At 37.4% G+C, this 23,396-nt stretch overlaps 1 protein-coding gene across 9 annotated transcripts in view; it reads left to right on the forward strand.

Moving 5' to 3' along the window:
• Positions 1-23,396, forward strand: part of LOC117993089 (zinc finger protein castor homolog 1-like) — a 181,319-nt gene that overhangs the window by 109,951 nt on the left and 47,972 nt on the right. For all 9 annotated transcript variants that reach the window (XM_069506463.1, XM_069506460.1, XM_069506464.1 and 6 more), the window contains 6 exons: positions 8,452-8,535; positions 8,853-9,753; positions 10,257-10,419; positions 10,792-10,900; positions 11,832-11,933; positions 12,513-12,579. In XM_069506463.1, coding sequence (XP_069362564.1) covers positions 8,892-9,753; positions 10,257-10,419; positions 10,792-10,900; positions 11,832-11,933; positions 12,513-12,579 — 1,303 coding nt within the window. In that variant the 5' untranslated portion in view covers positions 8,452-8,535; positions 8,853-8,891. The remainder of the gene's footprint in view (positions 1-8,451; positions 8,536-8,852; positions 9,754-10,256; positions 10,420-10,791; positions 10,901-11,831; positions 11,934-12,512; positions 12,580-23,396) is intronic.

Here is a 23,396-nt window from a genome sequence, read left to right on the forward strand (position 1 = left end):
CTACCTACCAACTTTCATGATTCTAGGTCAACAGGAAGTACCCTATAGATTTTCTTGACACGACGGACTGGCGGACAGACGGACAGTCGGATAGACAGACAGTCAGACAAAGTGATCCTATAAGGGTTCCTTTTTCCATTTGAAGTACAGAACCCTAAAAAGCAAAATGGCCGAAGGACAACGGAAGTTACATAATAGGTTCTGTTTAAAACATAAGAATTTCGACTACACGAATTTTATTGTTCCGTTCAGTAATAAAGGTTTTTTAACGATTTTATAAAATTATTGACCGCACCTTATTAGGTATAGCAAGGTCAAAGTCAAAGTCAAATGATTTATTTAAAATAGGTAATAAATTACTCTTATTGATGGTCTGGTATAGTGTTAGATTTGTAAGATATAGTGGTGATAATTATTACGCAAACTTAAAACTAAAGCTACGAGGGTTCCAAACGCGCCCAGGTCTGAGCCTTCATAATCATACTAGTTTTTGTTTTCGCCTGCACTCGGATTTAGTTCTTTGTGAAATATTTCGGCTAAAATAAATCAATATTTTGATTGAGAACACTTAAAGCACGCTCCCCATCAGCGCTTTCCATACAAAGGTAGTTTTGTTCTCATCTGAATACTAACCACATCATCATGATCAACTCACGGGCACAGTACAGAGCACGGATCTCCTCCACCTCCTCGGATGAGGAGGGTTTTGAGAACATTATGGAGAACTCTCAAGCATGTAGGTTTCCTCACGATATTTTCCTTCACCGATAAATCAAGTGATACCTAATTATTTAAAACGCACCTACCTCCGAAAAGTTAGAGGTCCCAGAATCGAACCCCCGACCTCCGATTAGGAGGCGGACATCCTAACCACTAAGCTTTCACAGCTTTCTACTAACTACTACATAGTATAAAGGTATTATTACGAAATCGGTAATTTTAATTGCAATAACTAATCAGTGAACTTAGCAGTTATTGTAATGAAACAGTTAAAATATTTAAGACAAGATATTCGGGCGTTTCTTTTGTACAGTTAAATTTTACATAACACCCTGTCACCTTTACCCCGTTTTCAAAATGATAAGCTCAAATCTGTCAGTCGCAGATCATCACGATATTCTGATAACAATCACACTGGTCATTTATTTGGTGATTAATACAATCTAACGTGTTACGCCCTGTATAAAAGCATCTATAGACGTGTCAACTTGCAACTCCAACATAAATATACACGCGTCACAACTTACATGCATTTCAAGGATTGTCTCTATTTTTATAAAGTACCTAATAATATATTATTGTCAGTTTAGTTTTGTCTACGCGTATTTCTTAAAAATACTTATTAATACTGATTAAGGCGTAATTTTCGTAGAAAGAACGTATAGTTTAACTTTAGATACCGACGGAATTAAATCCAGGTTACTACTTGGATTTTACGTAAGTGAAACTGTTGAAAAAACGCTGGTTGAATATTTTATTAATAATTAGGATTACTAGGTAGTAGGTACGTAGACGACAGCAATAAATAGATTTCAAGGGGGTATACCTTTGGAACACCAGTATAACCTGTCTCAAACGCGAATAATTTGGTGGTCTAATGGTCAAAGTCTTATAATCCTAATATTTAAAAATCACTCACTGATTGACTCATCAAAGCCCAGTGCTTTGAACCTAGAAAGCTGAAAGTTTGCACAATGTTTTCCTTTTTGATGTACTTAAGGATGAGGCTGGATTTTTCGAAAGTCGTGGATGTTTTCTATATGTATATGACCTGTACATAAGTAGAAGGACCGACAAGCGGCTAGTTGGGTGATGGTAAACTTCCATAAATAAGTTCTATACCTACAGGCCGTAGCTGTATAAAATTGGAAAAAGTTTGGCAGCCGACAATGTTGGCGCATCTATAGACGCTTTAAACGTGTTACGCCCTGTCTAAGTAGCAGACACTAGGCACTATGCTAGCAGAGGTCAGATGGTAATCGCTAAAAGAACTGGTAACCTAACAATATGGGTTACGAAACACAAAATATCTTTCGAGTAACAGTAGAATGGTATTTCTTTAATACTTCAGACATAAGGAAAAATATGGTTACGCAATAACTTAAGTATATATAAAAACTAGATGATGCCCGCGACTTCATCTGCGTGGATTTAGGTTTTGTAAAAATCCCGTGGAAACTCTTTTACTTTCCAGGATAAAAAGGAAGAGTCCTGTTACGGATTCCTGAAAAGATTTTTTTCAAAATTCAGGTTTTTATCTTTATCTTGGTTTTGTAATACAGTAAATAATTTAACAAGGTCTCTGGCGCAATAGTGAGCGCTGTGGTCTTGGGTGCGATTCCCGGCAGGAGCGATTTGGGAATTTATAATTTTAAATTGTCTCCAAGCCTAGCCTATGTCCTTTCCCCGGGATGTAAGCTAACTCTGTACCAAATTTCATCAAAATCGGTTAAACTGTTGGGCCGTGAAAAGCTAGCAGGCACACTTTCGCATTCATAAATTATTAGTATGGATATATGGATATGGAAGTATGGATGAAACCAGTGATCTGTGCCTGTGTATGCTATTCATATTAAAAGACTTGTCCTGACTGACTATCATTGCACAGCCTAAACCTGGGGTTCGCACCTTAAAATTTTGACCTAGGTTCGTTTTATGACCGGCAGTCACCTCACTAAAAAAGGTTTTTTTTTTTTTAATTCAGATACAAGTTAGCCCTTGACTGCAATCTCACCTGATGGTAAGTGATGATGCAGTCTAAGATGATAGCGGGCTAACCTGGAAGGGGTATGGCAGTTTTTATTAAACCCATACCCCTTTGGTTTCTACACGGCATCGTACCGGAACGCTAAATTGCTTGGCGGCACGGCTTTGCCGGTAGGGTGGTAACTAGCCACGGCCGAAGCTTCCCACCAGACCAGACCAGAAATTTAGAAATTATAAAATTCCAAACCCCTGCCAGGAATCGAACCCGGGACCTCCCACTAATAAGACCACAGCGCTCACCACTGCGCCAGGGAGGTCGTCAGATCGTATCGTTTGTATAAAAGTCCGTAATTTTTCAAATTTACCCGTGAAATTGGTTCAGGAGCTTCCAGCTTAAAATTAATATACAGTGTGTCAGGATTTTTGTAATTTCCACCTCCTCAGTCCTCGGCGATTTTCTAAAAATTTACTCTTCATAAGGAAAATATTGAAGCAAAATAACAAATGAAATATTTTTAAAATATTAGAAAAAAATCTACTAAAATAATAAGTAGTTACGTAGTACGAGTACATCATCCTACGAAAGCTGCCTACATCACAAAATATCATCTATTGTTTAAATCAAGCTAGTGACGTGCCATGTCGACATTCGATGTCCACGTCAAACCTTGTGATGTGACAACTAGAGACGGGATTTTATCGATATGTGTCAATCGGCATTTTTCAGAACACGTTCCGATAAGATTTAGCCTTAGAAACAGATTGTGAGGCAATACACCACATTAACTCACTAATGAGTGTTTGTTTAGTTGTCTGTGATTCGTTTTAAAAGCTACTAATATTAATATAAGCTTTTAAAAGCTAATAAGCTGTGATAGCTTAGTGGTTAGGAGGTCCGCCTTCTAATCGGAGGTCGGAGGTTCGATCCTGGGCACGCACCTCTAACTATTCGGAGTTATGTGCGTTTTAACTAATTTAATATCACTTGCTTTAACGGTGAAGGAAAATATCGTGAGGAAACCTGCATGCCTGAGAGTTCTCCATAATGTTCTATATCAATAGTACAAAATGATAGATTTTTATTTAAACAACTGGCTGGTCGGTGACGTGATTGAAGTTTTTTTTAATTCCATTACAAGTTAGCCATTGACTGCAATCACAACTGGTGGTAAATGTTGATGCATTCTAAGATAGAAGCGGGCTAACCTGGATAACCCCATCTTCTTCTTCTTCTTCTTCTTCTTGAAATGCCGTTTCCTATCGGAGGTTGGCAATCATTAAGGCTATCTGCACCTTGGACACTGCTGCTCGGAAAAGAGATCGGGTACTCTTCCCATAGGTAGGTACCATTGCCGTAAATTCTTTAGCTGCGATGTTCTTTTCGGCTTCCGAATAATGAGCTGAAGGAGGTTGTATTTGCTATTTCTCATAATGTGGCCTGAGTGGAAACCCCATATAGGAAGGTTTTCAAAGAACTTTGATAACATAAGAAGGTTCATCAAAATTAGAGTACACACGTCATTTTAAAGAAATAAATGAGATTTTTTTAGTCGAATATTTTTTTCACAGAAGTCGGAAAAAACTGATTTACCGTATAGAGTAGCCGTTAGCTAAATTGTTAATGTTCAAAAACATACATTTACAAAGTTTTTGCAACAATAAAACAAGGCACGAACAATCATCAGTGCGAACAATTTTTTCCGCCGTCAATTTAATTCTTTACTCGGAAAAATAATTTATTAAATGTTTAACGAACTGCCGACAAAAAGTTGAAGAATACGTATCGTGTTCGCCATTTTGTAAATATGTAGCTACAAAGACATTTACCCAAAATGTAGAGTAGAAAATGGGATCCAGTCATCATCATCAACCGATAGACTTCCACACGCCACGGTCTTGCGCCATGTCTGATGTCGTCCGTCCACCTAGTGGGGGGTCTTCCAACACTGCGTCTTCCGCTGCGAGTTCGCCATTCCAGCACCTTGGGACCCCAACGTCTATCGGTTTTACGAACTATGTGCCCTGCCCATTGCCACTTCAGCTTCGCAACCCGTTGAGCTATGTCGGGATCCGATAATCCGACTTTAATGAAAGAAAAACGATTTCTTAATAGACTGGTAATTTTTATTTAAACTTTTTGTAACTAAATGCTATGATGTCTGAGTTACAAGCTATCTCTGGGTTAAATAGATGAAACCCGCGACTTTGTTCACATAGATTAAGGTATTTTAAGAATCCCGTGGGAACTCTTTGATATTCGGGGATAAAACCAGCTCATGTCTACCAAAATATCTAATAATCACCAAATTTCGTCAAAATCGGTTGAACGGATGAGCCGTGAAAAGCTACCAAACAGACTGGTACACTTTCGCATTTATAATATTGGTATGGAAGTTTGGACAAATTTTACACATATTTATTAACTACAAAAAGTAGAGCTGCGTGCCATAAAAAGGCTTTATAACTAGGTACTACTAAAATTAATTTTATCCTATCTATTACTTATACAAAGTTTAAATATCTTCGGTAACTATATTATTTGAATTTGAATGATAGCATATTTCTGTGTAAAAAATCGTGAATTTGCATATACAAAATTTGCATTCAATGAAATACTTATTACCCATTTATTATCCTACGTAGGTTTGTATTACTAATATAACATTTTTGAGACGTGAATGTATGCATAGTACGTAAGCGACGGGTTGAGATGCCAACCGGGGTATGAGGCGGGGGGACGCTCTGCGCACGCGCACATCACCCGCGCTATCCCACACCGGGTTAGCACGGGGGCTGTGCGGGCGTGCGGGGCGTCGGCGTCGCCACCCCGATGGCCATCTCGACCTGTCGCGTACTTACTAGTACTAGGTACTTGTATGATTTTCTTAAGTACAGCAGTGGTGAAATATTCTAAGCAAACAAGAAGTTAGTTATAGGTTCGATTTCAGGTTATGTCAATTTCGGAACTTTTCTAAATTGGCGCAAATGTCAATGCTAAGTGTTCATAATTTACCAAACTTTGAAACCTGTTATAAGATAAACATAAAACTGTTTTTACTTCAATTAGATATTTCCGTACTTAATTGAAAATCACTTATCTATTTAAAAGGTCAAATTCCTGCAATTTATTACTTGAACTAGTTAGAATGTTGAAATTTTCAAGACCTCAATGGTACGTAGTTAGAATACTCACTTTACTTTGGTGTTGTAAGGTTCAATCCGTAGATGATATCGTGCTGTGCGGTGCGGCGATCACGACGGTCTTCTATTCGGGAGGTCGGGGGTTCGATCTCGGATACGCAACTTTTCGAAGTATATGGGCGTTTTAAACAATTAAAACATCGTAAGGGAACCTACATCCCCAAGAGTTCTCCGTAATATTCTCAAAGGTATGTGAAGTCTGCCAATCCGCACTGGGCGTCGCAGACTATGACTGAAACCATTTTCATTCTGAGATGAGACATGGGTCTCATCATCATGATGATGAGGATGACGGAGTCCTAAGGTAAAGTGCTCGTAAGGCAGGCAGACAAAGTAATTTCAAATTGGGTAAGTTTTGATTCTAAATCTGCCAAAATAAATCATCCACTCCCTTCCGAGGTGTTCCCATTACAACATGGGATTATTCAAGGAAGGCCTGAAAGGCCGGTAACGCATTGGCGGTTCCTCTGGTACAGCAAATGTTCATGGGCGGCGGTAATCACATAACACCTGGTGACCCGCCTGCTCGTTTGCTCGCTATTTTTATTTTAAGAAAACCGGCCAAGTGCGAGTCAGACTCGCGCACCGAGGGGCACGATTACAGTCGTATTTTTGCGACATTTTGCACGATAAATCAAAAACTAATATGAATGAAAATAAATAAAAATCTGTTTTAGAATATACAAGTAGGTAAAGCCCTTTCATTGGATACTCACTTGGTATAGTTATCTAACTTTGAAAATTGAAAATACTAATATTTATTCATGAGCACATTTTAATTTTTTTTCTGTGATGTAACCACAAATTCGCGTTTTTGGATTGGTTCCTTTACTTGCGCTATAAGACAGACAGACAACAAAGTGATCCTATAAGGGTACCTTTTTTCCTTTTTTTTACGGAATCCTAAAAATCCGCGTTCCATCGTAGTTTAGTCTTCACCATTACGAATTAAACACAGTTTACTGAACCTGTCAAAGACAGTTAAAAAAAACTGTAAGTAGATACACCAAAAATATGTTACCAATTTCAACATGAATATTGAATACCTATGTTATTTTTTCTCGCGCTCCGCTTAAACCAATCTCGTTTTCTCGAGAATAGATCTAATATGTTGAATATAATTAATTTCATACGGAGTTGATCGATGCGTGATACTAGAAATACTTGCCGGGGCCGAGTTTTTTGTATCATTATCTTTAAATTACGGGCGAATTACGTCAATTCGCCTAGAAAACGGAACGGTGTATTTAAGGAGCAACGCAGACGAACGACTTTATTTAAAAAAATCTACGACTTTATTCGCGTCAAATAAAGGCCAAGCGTTACCTCTGGTTATTTACTGACTTTGATCAAATTTCATACATAGCTAAAATAATAAACAGAAGTCCCGTATATTAAGCATAATTTCTAAAGACCCGTCAATAGCGAAAGACCCGTTTAAAGTCATATTATATTTTGGTGTAATGAGAGCACAATCAAATACGGAAAGAATTACTTAATTTATATATTATAAATTTCTGCATTTTAACGTTTCTTAAATTGCCTTAACACAGTCGAAAAGTACAGTACCTACTTGTTAAGAACTTCGAGTTAATATCATATATATTTTTAAAATTTGTTTTTATATAACTCATGGTAAAATTTGTAATAAGATAAACGATGTTTAAGTCGTATGTCTGCGTTTGACTTTATACGATATCGGTTTACGTGATTTTGGCATGTTAGTCGATTTTGTTTAGAGCACTTAATTCCTTGGCCACTTCTCTAAACATTTAATCATAGCCACAATCTCGTTCTATAATAATATAGCATTACGAAACTAGAGTAATTATCTACCTACATGATTTTCTTTATTACTATAGATTACGGAATTATTAAAGTTTTTGAGAAATTGGTATTTCTATTCACCGTTAAGTTCATTATGAGTTCAAACTAGACTCATCCATACTAATATTATAAATGCGAAAGTATGCCTGTATGTCTGTCTGTCTGCTAGCTTTTCACGTCCCACAAGTTTAACCGATTTTGCTGAAAAATGGTACAGAGTTAGCTTATATCCCGGGGAAGGACATCGGATACTTTTTATCCCGAAAAATGAAAGAGTTCCCAAGGGATTAAAAAAAAACCTAAATCCACGCAGACGAAGTCGCGGGCATCATCTTTGTAGATAATTTTGGGCTAAAAAGCGGTGACCGTGTAGTGGTTAAAACTTCGGTCCCCTATTCGGGGAGTACCGGGGTTTTATCTCGGAGTTCCCGGATACGCATCTCTAATTTTCAGAGTTATGTTCATTTCAAACAATTAATTATCAGTTGCTTTAACGCTTAAAAGGACAATATCGAGAAGGAACCTGCAATCCTGAAAATTCTTCATAATGTTACTTACACTTGCAGCAGCGTGGTGGACTATAGTTATTAGTCTCTTTAACCTTTTCACACCCTATAATGCCTCTTTCGTAAAATACTAATACTGTGGAGTTTATTTTCTTGGCAGTGGAATGCTTCAAGTAGTTTACAAGACTGAAATTCTATTTTCTTGTTTCAGGTTACAACGTTGGCTGATTTGGAAGACTGAACAATTTATTTACTAAGCCAACTAGGATGTGACGTTCAAGAAATTAATTCCTGGGTAAGTTAGACAAAACTACCTAATAAGGTCAAAGGTGATCGAGCAGTCGAGGTCAAAGATACATTTAAAACGAGAAATCGATACAGTTTTATTATTTTACAAACAGCAGCGGGAAAACTTTATAATTGAATTCAAAACATTCTACAGTATTCAGCTAATCTCACTGTCAACAAAGGGCTATTGTCTCCTCTCGACACATTGTCTCCATTTAAAACGAACGAAAATGAATCACTGTTATTATTGGACGCTAAAATGTGTTGAATTCAAATTTGATTGTTTGTAATCTTGCTAAAGTAGCTGACTTGGTATTGTTACAGGTCGGACTTGCTTCGAGTCGCGGTGATCAGACTCCAGAGATGACTACTGCGATGGCAGCGCACCAGGAATCGATTCACGAAAGACTTCAAGCTGGCCCGGAGGAACCCCTATACTTGCACCATGCAGGGACGTGGAATACAGACGCTGCCGACCACCAAGAAGAGCACAGTACCGATTTGTCATCGTACTACAATATGCCAAAAAGAAACAAGAGAAAGAACTTCAAACCTAGATGTGCTCCCAACGCCACAACGTTTTCCGACGAATCAAACGGTCCAAATTGTGAACCACCCAGTCCTGTAAACGGAAACGATAGAACAACCCCCGAACAAGCAGATGACGAAACAGAAAGCAACTACGCTAAAATAGGTGTTAAAAATTTTAGTCTATTAAAAAGTGGTGCTGTCGACTTAAGTCGACGACTGAGCACCGATTCAAATGAAAACATAGAAACGAATTACCAAAACAACTTATCAGAAAACAAGAAAGTGGACTCGTTCCAGCGTTCGTACATACATAGCTTACAAATTAATCAACACGCTGATCGTGATCGTACTGTGTTAAATTTTAGTAATTTACAAAACAAATCTTTCTGTGCCAAAAATCCTTTTGCTATATCTCAGTTAATAAAGACTAACTCACCGCCTAGACGAAGGGATTCAGATTCTGATGATGAAGGGAAAGATCAGGATGTGAATGCAAATTCGAGATTAGAAAACCCCCAAGCTTTAGAGACTAGTGAGCCTCAACAGAATGGAGATGCGTCTAACGCCACGAATAGAATTTTAAGGGATTATGCAATGAACACGATGAAGGAGTTACTAGGTATCTATGGTTTATCATCGAATGAAGTAGCTGACGCTATAAGTGGGCAAATATTGGCACTGCAGGCACTTCAAGGTAAGTGTTACTGATTTGCACTTATAATTGTTACATTTTTTGTTAGCTAAAATCTAAACTAGGTACACAATTTTAAAATTGAATTGCAAACACTTTGATAAAGTTTTTGTAGCCAGTTTTATGCGTGATTATTGATTTGTTTTTAGTATAATTCTCAACAACAAATTAAATTCTAACCGCCGAATATTTGAAAGCTTTTCAATAGAAGTCTTTGTTCCCGTTAAAAAGCAAATAGAAAAAACAAAATTCACAATGTTTTTGATAGAAATTTTTGACTGAATTCGAAGTCCCTAAACTGAATAACATAATATTATGTATAATCCGTTGAGACAACTAGGTACCCGCCTGTTTGCGTCCACTGCTAAGCAGTATGATATCAAGTTGAAAAAACGTTAAACTAGTTTAGTAAAAAAAAATAGGTACACATTTTTTATTTCAAACCTCGATATTTCATATTATTTCATTCCTACTGGCTTCTAACTTTCTTAATTTCTTATTGACAGTACCCAAACCATTTACGGAACTACCTCGAAGTCTGAAACGACGCCACGACTCAGGAGATGGAACAGAGAGGAGCCTGCGAAGATCCTCATCAGCTACCGAGGACGAGGGCTCCACCAACATCACTCCACCGAAAACGCCTGACAACTATATTAAGTCTACAATGTAAGTTACTAACAACTGGTTAAATCATGACTTCTCATGTTTTTTCCTATCTATGTCTATGTTTTAACTTGAATATTTTAAATGGAATCCATACTAATCTCTGTCTTTTTTCATGGTCCCTTTGCTAAACTGATTTTGATGAAACATCAAAGAGTTGGTTCTTATCAGATTTTTATAATCCAAATTCCACATGGGCACGGGCATCATTTAGTCTATAGTGATAATAATGATTACCTGCCAATACTAACTACATATATACCAGCCTGAAAATTCAATTTCTGAGAAGGGCAATTCAGGTAAAATATTAGTTTTAAATTGGTAAAGGAAGGTATGCGAATCACAAGAAAGATTTCATAATTTTTTTTTCTTCAGGCAAAGAACGTTAAACCTGATGAGGCTGCTAGGTAAAGATGACGAAGGAAGTTCAGACGACGGAGAACAGACCCTGGACCTCAGCGTGTCAAAGGATGCTGATGGACAGGTCTGTATAACCTTCACAGTTGATGAAAGTAACATAGCATATTTGTAGTGTCTTTGAAATCTCTAGGTAAAATGTCTACCCTAACATCGGTGGAGGGTCCGACTCGGTGGAGGTTGCTGGCTGGGCACGGTAAAAATGCTTCGGTGTTCCCGTGACCCAGTCGCCAGCGCAGCGCAGGAGCGCCGTTGGGTTTTAGTGGGTATTCCGGTCACCTCTCGGCTTGCGAGTCTCACGTACCTTGCCCGTTAACGGGAGGGATGCGTAAATGCGTTTCCCAACGAAAAAAAGGCCCTAACATTTGACTGTAAAAGAGTAAAGTAGTTGCATAACCCAGATTGAACAAAAAAAAAATTTTTTAGATAGGATCGGGCTGAAATTTGGCATGCAGATAGCTATAGCGGATGCCTACGACACAACTTGTGACGTAGGCATCCGCTAAGAAAGGATTTTTGAAAATTGAATCCCTAAAGGGGTGCAATAGGAATATATATAAAAGGAAAAGGTGACTGACTGACTATCAACGCACAGCTCAAACTACTGGACGGATCGGGCTGAAATTTGGCATGCAGATAGCTATTATGATGTAGACGTCCGCTAAGAAAGGATTTTTGAAAATTCAACCCCTAAGGGGATAAAATAGGGGTTTGAAGTTTTTGTAGTCCACGCGGACGACGTCGCGAGCATAAGCTAGTGCTTAATAAAAAGCAATGATGAGGTCTAGGAACGCGCTTGCCTAGAAGATACCTATATTCACTCTTACCTTGAAGGTTTTAAAACATTAATATTCACCACTGAGTACTATGTAAAGTACATAAGATACTGAGTGTAGTGTTGGTAACTTTGGAATTTTATTTTCATATTTTTCATGAGATTCTGGTCTACCTGTAGTTTAGTTATAAAAAGCTTATATTCAAATCTAACCTTTATATAGGAACAGTCAACGACATCAAGCGCGGGCAACAGCGTCTCTGAGTTCGACCAAAGCATGATGATGAGGAAGAACCTAGAAGACTTATCCAATTTACAAATGCAGGTAAACAAAGTCCACTTATTCGTCCCTTGATCGTTCTTCGTATATTCGCAAATAATTATTATTTAAGTATCTCTATATTTAAAAATGAATCGCTAAATGTGTGTGTAAATCGCAAATCTCGAGAACAGCTAAACCGATTTCGCTAATTCTTTTTTTATAATATTCCTTGAAGTACGAGGATGGTTCTTACGGAGAAAAAAATTTAAAAAGTTGCCTGAAAAATAATCGACTGAGGCGGTACGAAGTTCGCCGGGTCAGCTAGTAGGTATCAAATAAAAATTTATACATTCAGTCATATTAGAATTAGATAGGCTTTCTCCCCTGATCGATGCATAAATTATATGTAAGTAGTTTAACATTTTTAATTTATCATCAATGACCTTGATTCCTATCGTGCATAAATAAGACGATGCTTGATAAATAATAGAGTTTACGAGTAGGTACGTAGGTACTACGTTCCCATGAACTTTAACGATTTTTGTCTTGTCATAAAAGAGCTAGTCTACAAATTAAAAAAAAAAACTACTGTAATTACCTATCTCTCTGTAAAAATTATAACGTAGATTTTATTTTCCACAGAATTTCTTCCAGAAGCAATCAATGATGGACGGCGAAGATTCTCAAGAACGAAAACTGCAAGCCAGTGGTGAGTGTAGTTATTAGAAAAATCGTGATTTTTATAATTTATGTCATTTATATTTATTAGGCACCTTTCATATTTTTTTTTTTTTTTTAAAGAATATTAGCCATGTTAAATTACTAATATTCCCGTTTCCTCTCCAACTAAGCGTGAAGCTTGTGCTAGGAGTAGGTACGACAATAGTGCAACGGGCGGGGTTTGAACCGTCGACTTTTCGGTTTTCAGTCCACACCTTTACCCGTTGAGCTATTGAGGCTCAAATTATCCGCATCATTGCTCCGTTTCTCAAGCATGATTGTCGTCAAGCGCAAACCTATGACCTCTCAATAAAAAAAATCAAGTACGGATATCGTAATGAATTTTTAGTGTGGGTAAACTACAAAGCAACAAAACCATCTTAAAAAATTGTAAATCTACAACACATTTATTGACCATTCATATTATACATTATTTTTATTATGCGAAAATTAATTATAAGTACATAATCATAAATTAAATTCAATGGTGATTAGGTACTGATCATTTTTATAGAATAATAAGGAACATTATCAGATCTTTCTGTCTTTACTATAAAAAAATCAAGGACATTTTTTGCTCGCAGTGCCTATGGTTCCTATAGATATAATTAGATGCGTACAGTACATTGAACTAATTCGTCATATTTCTAAGTCCTAGGTTATTTAGTCTGTAGAGCAAACTTTCCACAACAAAGTAAAGCAGCTGCTAATTCGTGTCCTTTACACCAATTATGCGACGGACGAGAATTGGCTTAATTAACACAAAAATATGTCACCCCAGTCGACACTAACCGACGCGACGGGCTCTCGTGATTGCACAATCATAGTGTTTCCTATTATTATGAGATTTCACTTTTTAAGTTCCGTAGTAAATAAAAAATATTCTTTACTAGCTGATGCCCGTGACTTCGTCCGCGTGGTTTTAGGGTTTTTAGGGTTCCGCACCTCAAAAGGAAAAACGGAACCCTTATAGGATCACTTTGTTGTCTGTCTGTCTGTCGGTCTGTCAAGAAACCTACAGGGTAGGTACTTCCCGTTGACCTAGATTATTTATAATATTTAATATTTTGACCGTGCCATGTATATATATTTATGAGACTATCATTTTTATTAAACAAACTTGAATTTATATGAAAACTTCAATAGTAAAAGGCGTGTGCTTAAACTGCGGCACCCTCCTAGTAGAACCGCTCATTTCTCCAAAAGTTTTTTTGCCACTGGGCCACTCTTGTATAATCACTTGCCCAAACATATAATTGAGACACGAGAACTTCCTTTATTTAAGATAAAATTGAAAAAACTATTGTTAGAAAAGACATATTATTCGATTAATGATTACCTTGTAGAGAAATTTTAGTTTTATTTTAATTTTTGACATTTGTAACATTATCATTTAAATTTGTATTTTTTTGTGACTAAGTATTTAATTTGACTAATTTTATCAAAACTATGTACACGTTGTTCGGTATATCATAAGTCATAACATATTGCATGCTAATAGGCAGAATTTGGCTGTACCTTTTTGTTTTGTAATATCTGCACTGTTTACCCATATTGGCAATAAAGAAATTTGAATTTGAATTTGAATTTGAATTTAGAATCATGAAATTTGGCAGGTAGGTAGATCTTATAGCTGACATTTGGAAGAAAAATCTGAAAACCGTGAATTTGTGGTTACATCACACAAAAAAAATTAAATTGTGGTCATATCAACTAATAATCTAAAATTTTCAATTTTCTAAGTAAGATAACTATATCAAGTGGGGTATCATATGAAAGGTCTTCGCCTGTGCATTCTAAAACAGATTTTTATTTATTTTTACTATCATAGTTTCTGTTATCGTGCAAAATGTTGAAAAAATACCACTGTAGTACGGAACCCTCATTGCGCGAGCCTGACTCGCACTTGGCCGATTTTTTTAAAATACCGTGGGAAATCTGTGATTTTCCTGTATGTCCTTCCCCGGAATGCAAGCTATCTCTGCACCTTTCGTCAAAATCGGTAAAACGCATGGACCGTGAAAAGCTAGCAGACAGACAGACACATTTTGGCGTTTTGAAAAATAATATGGATTCGTAAACAGTAGAGTTCCTGAGCTCTACTTTGGGAGTTCGTTTGAGAACTGAACTGTTTAAGAACTCGAAATAAAAATCGATTCCTAAAAATTGAAAGATACCGCATAGTAAAAAGAACAAACCAATCACAAATCCATCACAAATAGACAATTTCCCACCTTACTCCACTACACCTCAACATAACTGTCCCAATAATCGTATGCAACGCAAACAAAATTAGAATATCTCAGAGACCGACACATCTTACTTATGGAGCAAGATCCCGGAATCGCCAGACCTTACTTATTTTCTGAGAAACAAAATCTGTGGGATAGAGTACTGCTAGTCTATATATATAAAAGGAAAAGGTGACTGACTGACTGACTGACTGACTGACTGACTGGCAGACTGACTGACTGACTGACTGACTGACTGATCTATCAACGCACAGCTCAAACTACTGGACGGATCGCGCTGAAATTCGGCATGCAGATAGCTATTATGACGTAGGCATCCGCTAAGAAAGGATTGTTCAAAAGTCAACCTCTAAAAGGGGTAAAATAGGGTTAAAGTTTGTATGAAAGTCTGTCAGTTTTGAAGTGTCTATAAAGAAGTTTTGTAGTTAATATTTTTGCAATTAGCAGTATGACATATTTTATTAAGCTCATATTATGTTAAAATCTCATTGTTAAAGATCAACCCTAAGGGTGTAAAATAGGGGTTTCAAATTTGTTTGGTCCACGCGGACGAAGTCGCGGGCATAAGCTAGTGTGTACTATTAACGTCCACATCCTTGGCCTTGTACGTGGCACGGCTCGTGTCCGCCACTTGTTGGTAAAATCATCCCTTAAAGCTCGCAAAAAATAACACAGTTAATTTTACATATAGCCTGAGTCGTAATTTTCATATCATAAATGATTCTAAGGAAATATACATACCTACCTAAAGATCATTATTCATACATTAAGAAAAATGAGGAATGTTTTTACATACTGCAACTGATATCTTTAAATTGGCCCGCGGTTCAAGTTAGCATATATGCGTACATTAAAAGTACACACTAGCACTACTCTATCCGACACGTTTTGTTTCTCAGAAAATAAGGAACGTCTGGCGGCAGTGGGATCTTGGACCATTATGACATTTTTGAAAAACCATGGATATTTTACACTCGGCCGTGAAAACTGACATCTCTCTAATTTATTCGGTGGTCGGAGCGGTTCGGTTTTGTTTTAATTATCGATACCGCATCACCGAACATAAATATTTAGTTTTGTGTACGTTGAACTGAGGAGTATAAAGTAATAAAGTGTTTTAAACATAAAAAGGAATCGATCGAGTTATTTTAACTTCGCATTAGAAATGGAATAAATCAATATAGAATTAATATTATCGTAGGCATCCGCTAAGAAAGGGTTTTTTTAATTCAGATACAAGTTAGCCCTTGACTACAATCTCACCTGATGGTAAGTGATGATGCAGTCTAAAGGGATATGGCAGTTTTTATTAAACCCCTTACCCCGTACCCCTTTGGTTTCTACACGGCATCGTACCGGAACGCTAAATCGCTTGGCGGCACGGCTTTGCCGGTAGGGTGGTAACTAGCCACGGCCGAAGCCTCCCACCAGACCAGACCAGAAATTTAGAAATTATAAAATTCCAAACCCCTGCCAGGAATCGAACCCGGGACCTCTCACTAATAAGAAACGAGAAGAGAAGAGAGAGGGTTTTGAAAATTCAACCCCTAAGGGGGTGAAATAGGGGTTTGAAATTTGTGTAGTCCACGGAGACGAAGTTGCGACTTGCGAGCATAGCAATAAACGCATATAACCCAAAATTTAGGGCTTTGAACTCTGAACCTGCTGAATACGGGACTGAAGTCTTAACCATCACCACTTTTTCCTTACTAATACTTAGTGCAACAAGTTTTTCGACATAAACAAAATCATTTAATCCATCTGCGCTGTAAAAAATCCACATCCACCTAATAGATATAAACGATCTAACACTGTGTCATATAGAGCATTACGAAACACTATATTAGGTCGCTCCCAGCGCACTCAATTGAGTGAATTCGCTCCATTGAGGAGATTAGCTGAGGTTTCCACAATTACTGGCAGGGGCCATAGAGGAAGGACCTAAAACAACTCAATTGCTCTTTTTTCATTGCTCAACCAGATTTATAAATGGGCCTAAACGTCGCTCTAGCTGATATTTTGTCGGTTTTGAATCAAATGAAGTGTAGACGTTACAGAAGTCTTATTTTATACTTCCTACTTCGATGGGAAGTGCACATATAAATTGGGTAGATCTAGGCTCAATTTTATTTTGTTTCATTGCTCAACCAGATTTATAAATGGGCCTAAACGTCGCTCTAGCTGATATTTTGTAGGTTTTGAATCAAATGAAGTGTAGACATCTAAATATATAAAAGGAAAAGGAAATAGGGGTTTGCAATTTGTGTAGTCCACGCGGACAGAGTCACGAGCATAAGCTAGTCTAAATATATAAAAGGAAAAAGTGACCGACTGACTGACTGATCTATCAACGCACAGCTCAAACCACCAGACGGATCGGGTTGAAATTTGGCATGCAGGTAGCTATTATGACGTAGGCTTCGATAAGAACGGATTTTTGAAAATTCAACCCCCAAGGGGTCGAAATAGGGGTTTGCAATTTGTGAAGTCCACGCAGTCGAAGACGCGAGCATAAGCTAGTCTAAGTAGGTATAAGTAAGTTTGACACTTTTCAGTATTTGTTTAGGAGAAGCATGAGAAGATTAGCTCATACATAAATTCTTAGCTATAAGTCCCGCAAATTGCTAATGCGCGTGGCCGCCATTTTAGTGACGTCAGCACTAGACTAAAGTTTCGAGTTGATGGTATACTTTTATTTTGGCTAACGTCAAAACGACGTCATTTCGATGTTAATGAGACAGGGTTCCAGCGCAATAGCAATTTGTGGGACTTACCTACTACGTTAAAAGTAAATCAGAATTGTATGAATAAACTCAAACTCAAACTTAAATTATTTATTCAGAATAGGTAAAATTTTACGCTTATTGATGGTCAAAATTTTTATTTGTGAGATGATATTATAGTGGTGATAATTAATACGTACTTAAAACTAAAGCTACGAGGGTTCCAAACGCGCCCAGGTCTGAGAAGAGCCCACAATAAACTCAGCCAGCTATTCTTTTTATTATCACCACTTTACAAAATCACTTAGAACTAATACAATAGCTGTCTAATTGTAAGATCAGTGGTAATCACGATTAAGGTGACCCGCCAAACCGCGACGCAGCGGTGCGGCTGCCAGTCGCACGACAATAAAGCAAATCGCCGCGCACCGGACGCCCCGCCACTATTACATTAAATGGGAAACTATTTGCCTATTGCGTGCCCCACCGTCCTCGGAAACTTTGGTTTAGGCTGCTCGCACACGCGCTACTTAGTGCTACTGCCTTAATAATTCTTAGAGCGGTTACGCACTCCTCCGATCCGAGTCCGTGAAAATACGGATATACAAAACTCGGACCGAACTCGGACATTCATCATCATCATCATCATCATCAGCCTGTGGACGTCCACTGTTGGACATAGGCCTTCCCTAAAGAGCGCCACCACACCCGGTCCTCAACCTTCCTCATCCAGCCACTTCCCGCCAGCCTCTTTATATCGTCGGTCCATCGTGCTGGAGGGCGTCCCACACTACGCTTGCTTAAACGCGGTCTCCACTCAAGGACTTTCCGGCTCCAACGGCCATCGCCTCTACGACAGGCATGACCTGCCCACTGCCACTTCAGCTTGCTAATAGTTTGGGCTATGTCAGTGACCTTGGTTCTCCTCGGACATTGCTTACGCACAAATCCAATATTTGATTCAAATCTAAACTGTTCAGTGGACTTCTTTGACATATCTACGTCATACGTCCGATTTGAATCCGAGGCACATCCGAAAATATATTCCCACGGATGAAGGAGAGAGAGCACTCAGATGACGAAAGTCGGAGCTAGTACGTAAGCTACGTTCCTAATACGCAATGTTTGAATATGGAATGCCCTTCCAGCTTCCGTTTTTCGCGGTTAGTATTGGTACCTTAAAAAAAAGATAGAATTCTTCACCAGAAAACCCCCTGATATTTGTTTTTCAGGGTCCATTAAATACTATGGAAAGGTTTTTAATGCAATGAAAAGATTGAGTTTTACTTCCTAGGATAAATTGCCTTCATTACAATTATCTAAGATCAATGCTCTTGATTATCATGAAATTATATACCTATTTAATCATACGATTACATCGTGGTGACATTGTAACTTGACATTAATTTCTCCGAAACTCAGAACGGGTTAGGTCTAGCCTCTAGAGTCTAGACTTACATGCAAATGAGTCTAATGACTGAATATTCAGTGCCTTGCAGATATTTGCGTAGGTATTATGTATTCAAAGCTTGTTGTTTATAGTGCATAATCCAGATTATAATTTAGGTGTAAATTCTTTGTAATGTCCCATTGTCAACACTTCCGGTTAGATACATAATACAATTTTACCAACGTTTTACGGTTATCAAATTTATTCGTTTAAGAACCTATCAACTGATAGAAATATCAAAAGAATTTACTAATGGTTTGGAATGCGATTCCTACCGAGCAGACAAGTACTCGCAAGTAACTCGGCGGTTGCTCTTTTCAATTGTTCAATTTACAATAATACTATGCCATAATGTATTATTCGCGATATTTTTAATAATTTACATAATGTTCGATTGTAATGCTTTTTTAGGAGCATACTTAAATACAATCATCATCATCATGATCAACCCATCGACGGCTCACTACAGAGCACGAGTCTCCTCTCAGAGAGAAGGGTGTTGGCCATAGTCTACCGCGCTGGCCATGTGCGGATTGGTAGACTTTACACACCTTTGAGAACATTATGGAGTACTCTCAGGCATGCAGGTTTCCTCACGATGTTTTCCTTCACCGTTAAAGCAAGTGATATTTAATTAATTAAAACCCACATAACTCCGAAAAGTTAGCGGTGCGTGCCCGAGATCGAACCACCGACCTCCGATTAGAAGGCGGACGTCCTAACCACTAGGCTACCACAGCTTTTTTAAATACAATAGTATGGTTTAAAATGGTGTAAAGGCAAGTCTAAAAACAAAATATGTCAGATAAAAAAAAAACTTTCCTGAGCTGATTCCTACATAGTTAAAAGTTAAAACACTAACTAAAACTAAATAGTTATACATAATACAGAAATCTCAAATCTCACGGAATTTCCACAGATCTATCTCTCTCCAATACAACTGCCTACTCTAACGTGTTTTGAACTAATCCCGAGGCGATGAAGCCATAAGTCATTGGTTAAAATTGTTAATTACGGTTATTAAGACACTGCTTCTATCACATAGTGATTATTAACTTTTTTTTTGATTTCATAAAATATTGGTTTCCATTCCGGTAATCTGTGGGTTTCCGTAACGAACACGGATTTGTATTTGGAGTTGCGCGGGATGTCTGGTAAATCATAAAAAAAATTAATGATGAAAGCTACAGTGCGACATGGCTATCTTGGCGCGTGGCGAAAATCAGAACTAACGTTGCCGTCAAGTGTCCCCTTTGTTCTTGTTTGAATATTCTAAGCTCAGAACAAGGACTATTAGAAGTAGCCCTTTTGTGACACTTACTGTTAGAGCGAGATAGCTAAATGCATTTAAGCTCTTATTAGAACGTGACAAAATGATTATGTTTTGTCCTTATCACCGTGGCCACTTTTTTGTTTGTCAAAATGTATTTGTACGTGAGTATTTGACAAACAACGTGAAGTGTAGAAGAAATGACATTTCACAAGTAAGAAAATCTGCTTGAGCGAGAGGGACTGAGGGGGCCACGCTAGTTGCAAATCTGACATATATCTGTGATTCTAAGCCTTTGTTCTCCAACAGCGCCCCCCTGTCAATGTCATTCAAGTGCCAAGAGATCCTTGTCCCACTGTAAACTATGTCAATTTTATTGCCTCTATATTGCCTCTGAGTAATAACTTGGTTAATTACGTGAAAACTTAACTTAACTTTACATAGATGGCGCCGATTCTGTTGTCTTCAAGTCAATTAAGTCAAAATTAGTAAGTTAAAAAGCTAAAACTTATACCTACGGAACACCGTTTCCAAAAATCGTGTCACTCTACAATTAATCTTTTTAAATAATCCAAATTCCAAATAAAATCCATTCTAATTTAGGCTCATAAGCGAGATAACGTTCATATAATCGATTAACCAATCGATTAAGCTTTTAATTAGTGATCGAATTTAATAATCGATCGTCTGTATCGATTTTCGAGTCATAAAAACTCAATTATTAGTTGATCGTTATGCTGTTGTAAATCTCGCAGATAAGCTATAAAAAGCTATAAGGCTTGAAATCACTAGTAGCTGTTGCTTCAACGGTTTATATTGTGTGACTATTTACTACATGCGCCCAGTTTTTTATTGTAAAGTGATACCTAGGTACTTATCGCTAGTATATAGATACAGGATGTTACCAGAACGCTAGCAAAAACTTAGCGTTATATAATAACCATTTGCCTCATTTTGTAGTTTTAGCGATTTAGTATTTTTCAAACCCGCAATGTATAGCGTGCAAAACTCGGGTCAATACCCCACTTACGACACGGCATTGACTCCGAGTGACCTACTTATGTAACGTTCGTTGACCTCTGGCATCAGTCAGATGTTTTATTTGCAATATTATATTCAAAACTTTTTAAAAAATATAGGATTTATTTAATTATTTTTTCGCGTTTTTTTTGTGGTATCATATCAGTAAACACCATCAGTACTATCACGTGTCTTCGTTTCTGCCAGAGTTCTAGTTACACCTGTATAGGCTTTTAAAAAATCGTAAAAACCTTCTATTAAGTATTCGATGCGATGTTTAAATTATCCTAACAATTTAATCGATATAATCGAGCAATTCGATTTCCTAAGCTTCCTAACATCTCAGAGCGTTAAAGGAAACGAGGTCCATTCAGAAACATGTGTCTGTCTTTGTTAATTAACATCGTATCCTCTTGTTGCTTGAATACGGAATGAATAGAGTCGATTAGAACTTTAAAAAATCGGTAGGTACTGAAAATCTCTGCTTTCCGCCAATTTTAATTTTAAGTTTATATTTTGTGGAAATCCAGTAATAAAAATAAGCTTTTAATAAAATACGAACTAAAATACTACTTAAAATATTTGTTGCTATATAAGACCCGTGTCTTTGGCTTTGTGGATTTAAGCTTCTTCAAATCCCGTGCGAATTTAAGGATTTTCCAAGACGAAAATTTTTGAGAAGATGAAATTTCCTGTCTCCGGATACAAGTTATTTCTGTACCTTTCGTCAAAAATGGTTAAACAGATGGGACTGACATACAGACACACTTTAGTAAGATGTCATTTTACCCAAACCATTGCTGAAAAATAATTACCTTCATTAGAACTTAACACTCAAACAGGAAATATAATATTTTATCTTTATAATATTAAAGTTTGTAAGAAGTAACCTCTGGAACTACTGAACTACGTTTACATGTGATGTTCCGCTTACCCTTACCTTGTAAAAAAAACTTCGACAAATAGGAAATATATAAAAGGAAAAGGTGACTGACTCACTGACTAATCTATCAACGCACAGCTCAAATTACTGGACCGATCGGGCTGAAATTTAGCATGCAGCTAGCTATAATGATGTAGGATCCGCTAAGAAAAGATTTTTGAAAATACAACCCCTAAGGGGGTGAAATAGGGGATTGGAATTTGTGTAGTCCACGCGGACGAAGTCGCGAGCATAAGCTAGTAGGAAATATAAAAAGAAAAACTGGAATAGAAAAGTAACAATACCGAAAAAGAAAAAAAAATATTAAGATTTTTCAATCATTCAAAACAATTTTGTTCTCATTTCTACAGCATCTCAGTCATTTACATGTGATGTTCCGCTTATCCTTACCTTCTTAAAAAAAATAAGCAAAAAGCGCTCGCTCTCTTTGAATATCAGAATAAATCGTCCTCGCAGTGATATCGAAGCGAATCCAGGATACACTAGTTATTGTATACGTGTAGGCATGATAAAAAGATAATAAACACAACCGGTCAAGTGCGAGTCTGACTCGCACACGAAGGGTTCCGTATCATCGTAATACAAGATAGGTAAACACTTTTATGTAGAAAACTGTTAATGGGAGACTGCGTCATCTACCTGTGATTTAGTAAATAAAATCACTACCCTTATTATAAATGCGAAAGTGTGTTTCTTTGTTGGTTTGTCCTTCAATCTCGTCGCAACGATGCAACGGATTGACGTGATTTCTGCATGGGTATAGATAAAGACCTGGAGAGTGACATAGGCTACTTTTTATCCCGAAAAATCAAAGGGTTCCCAGTTCCCACGGGATTTTTAAAAACCCAATACCACGCGGACGAAGTCGCGGGCATCAGCTAGTAAAAAAAACTGTTTTAGAATGTACAGGTAAAGCTCTTTCATATGATAGCCCATTTGGTATAGTTATCTTACTTGAAAAATTGAAAATACTAATTATTTGTCACATTTTTTTTTTGTGATGTAACCACAAATTCACGGTTTTTGGATTTATTCCTTTACTTGTGCTATAAGATCTGCCTACCTGCCAAATTTCATGATTCTAGGTCAACGGAAAGTACCCTGTAGGTTTTCTTGATAGACACGAATGACTGACGGACAGAAAGACA

This window comes from Maniola hyperantus, chromosome 23 (assembly GCF_902806685.2).
Source record: "Maniola hyperantus chromosome 23, iAphHyp1.2, whole genome shotgun sequence".
NCBI classification, from domain to species: domain Eukaryota; kingdom Metazoa; phylum Arthropoda; class Insecta; order Lepidoptera; family Nymphalidae; genus Maniola; species Maniola hyperantus.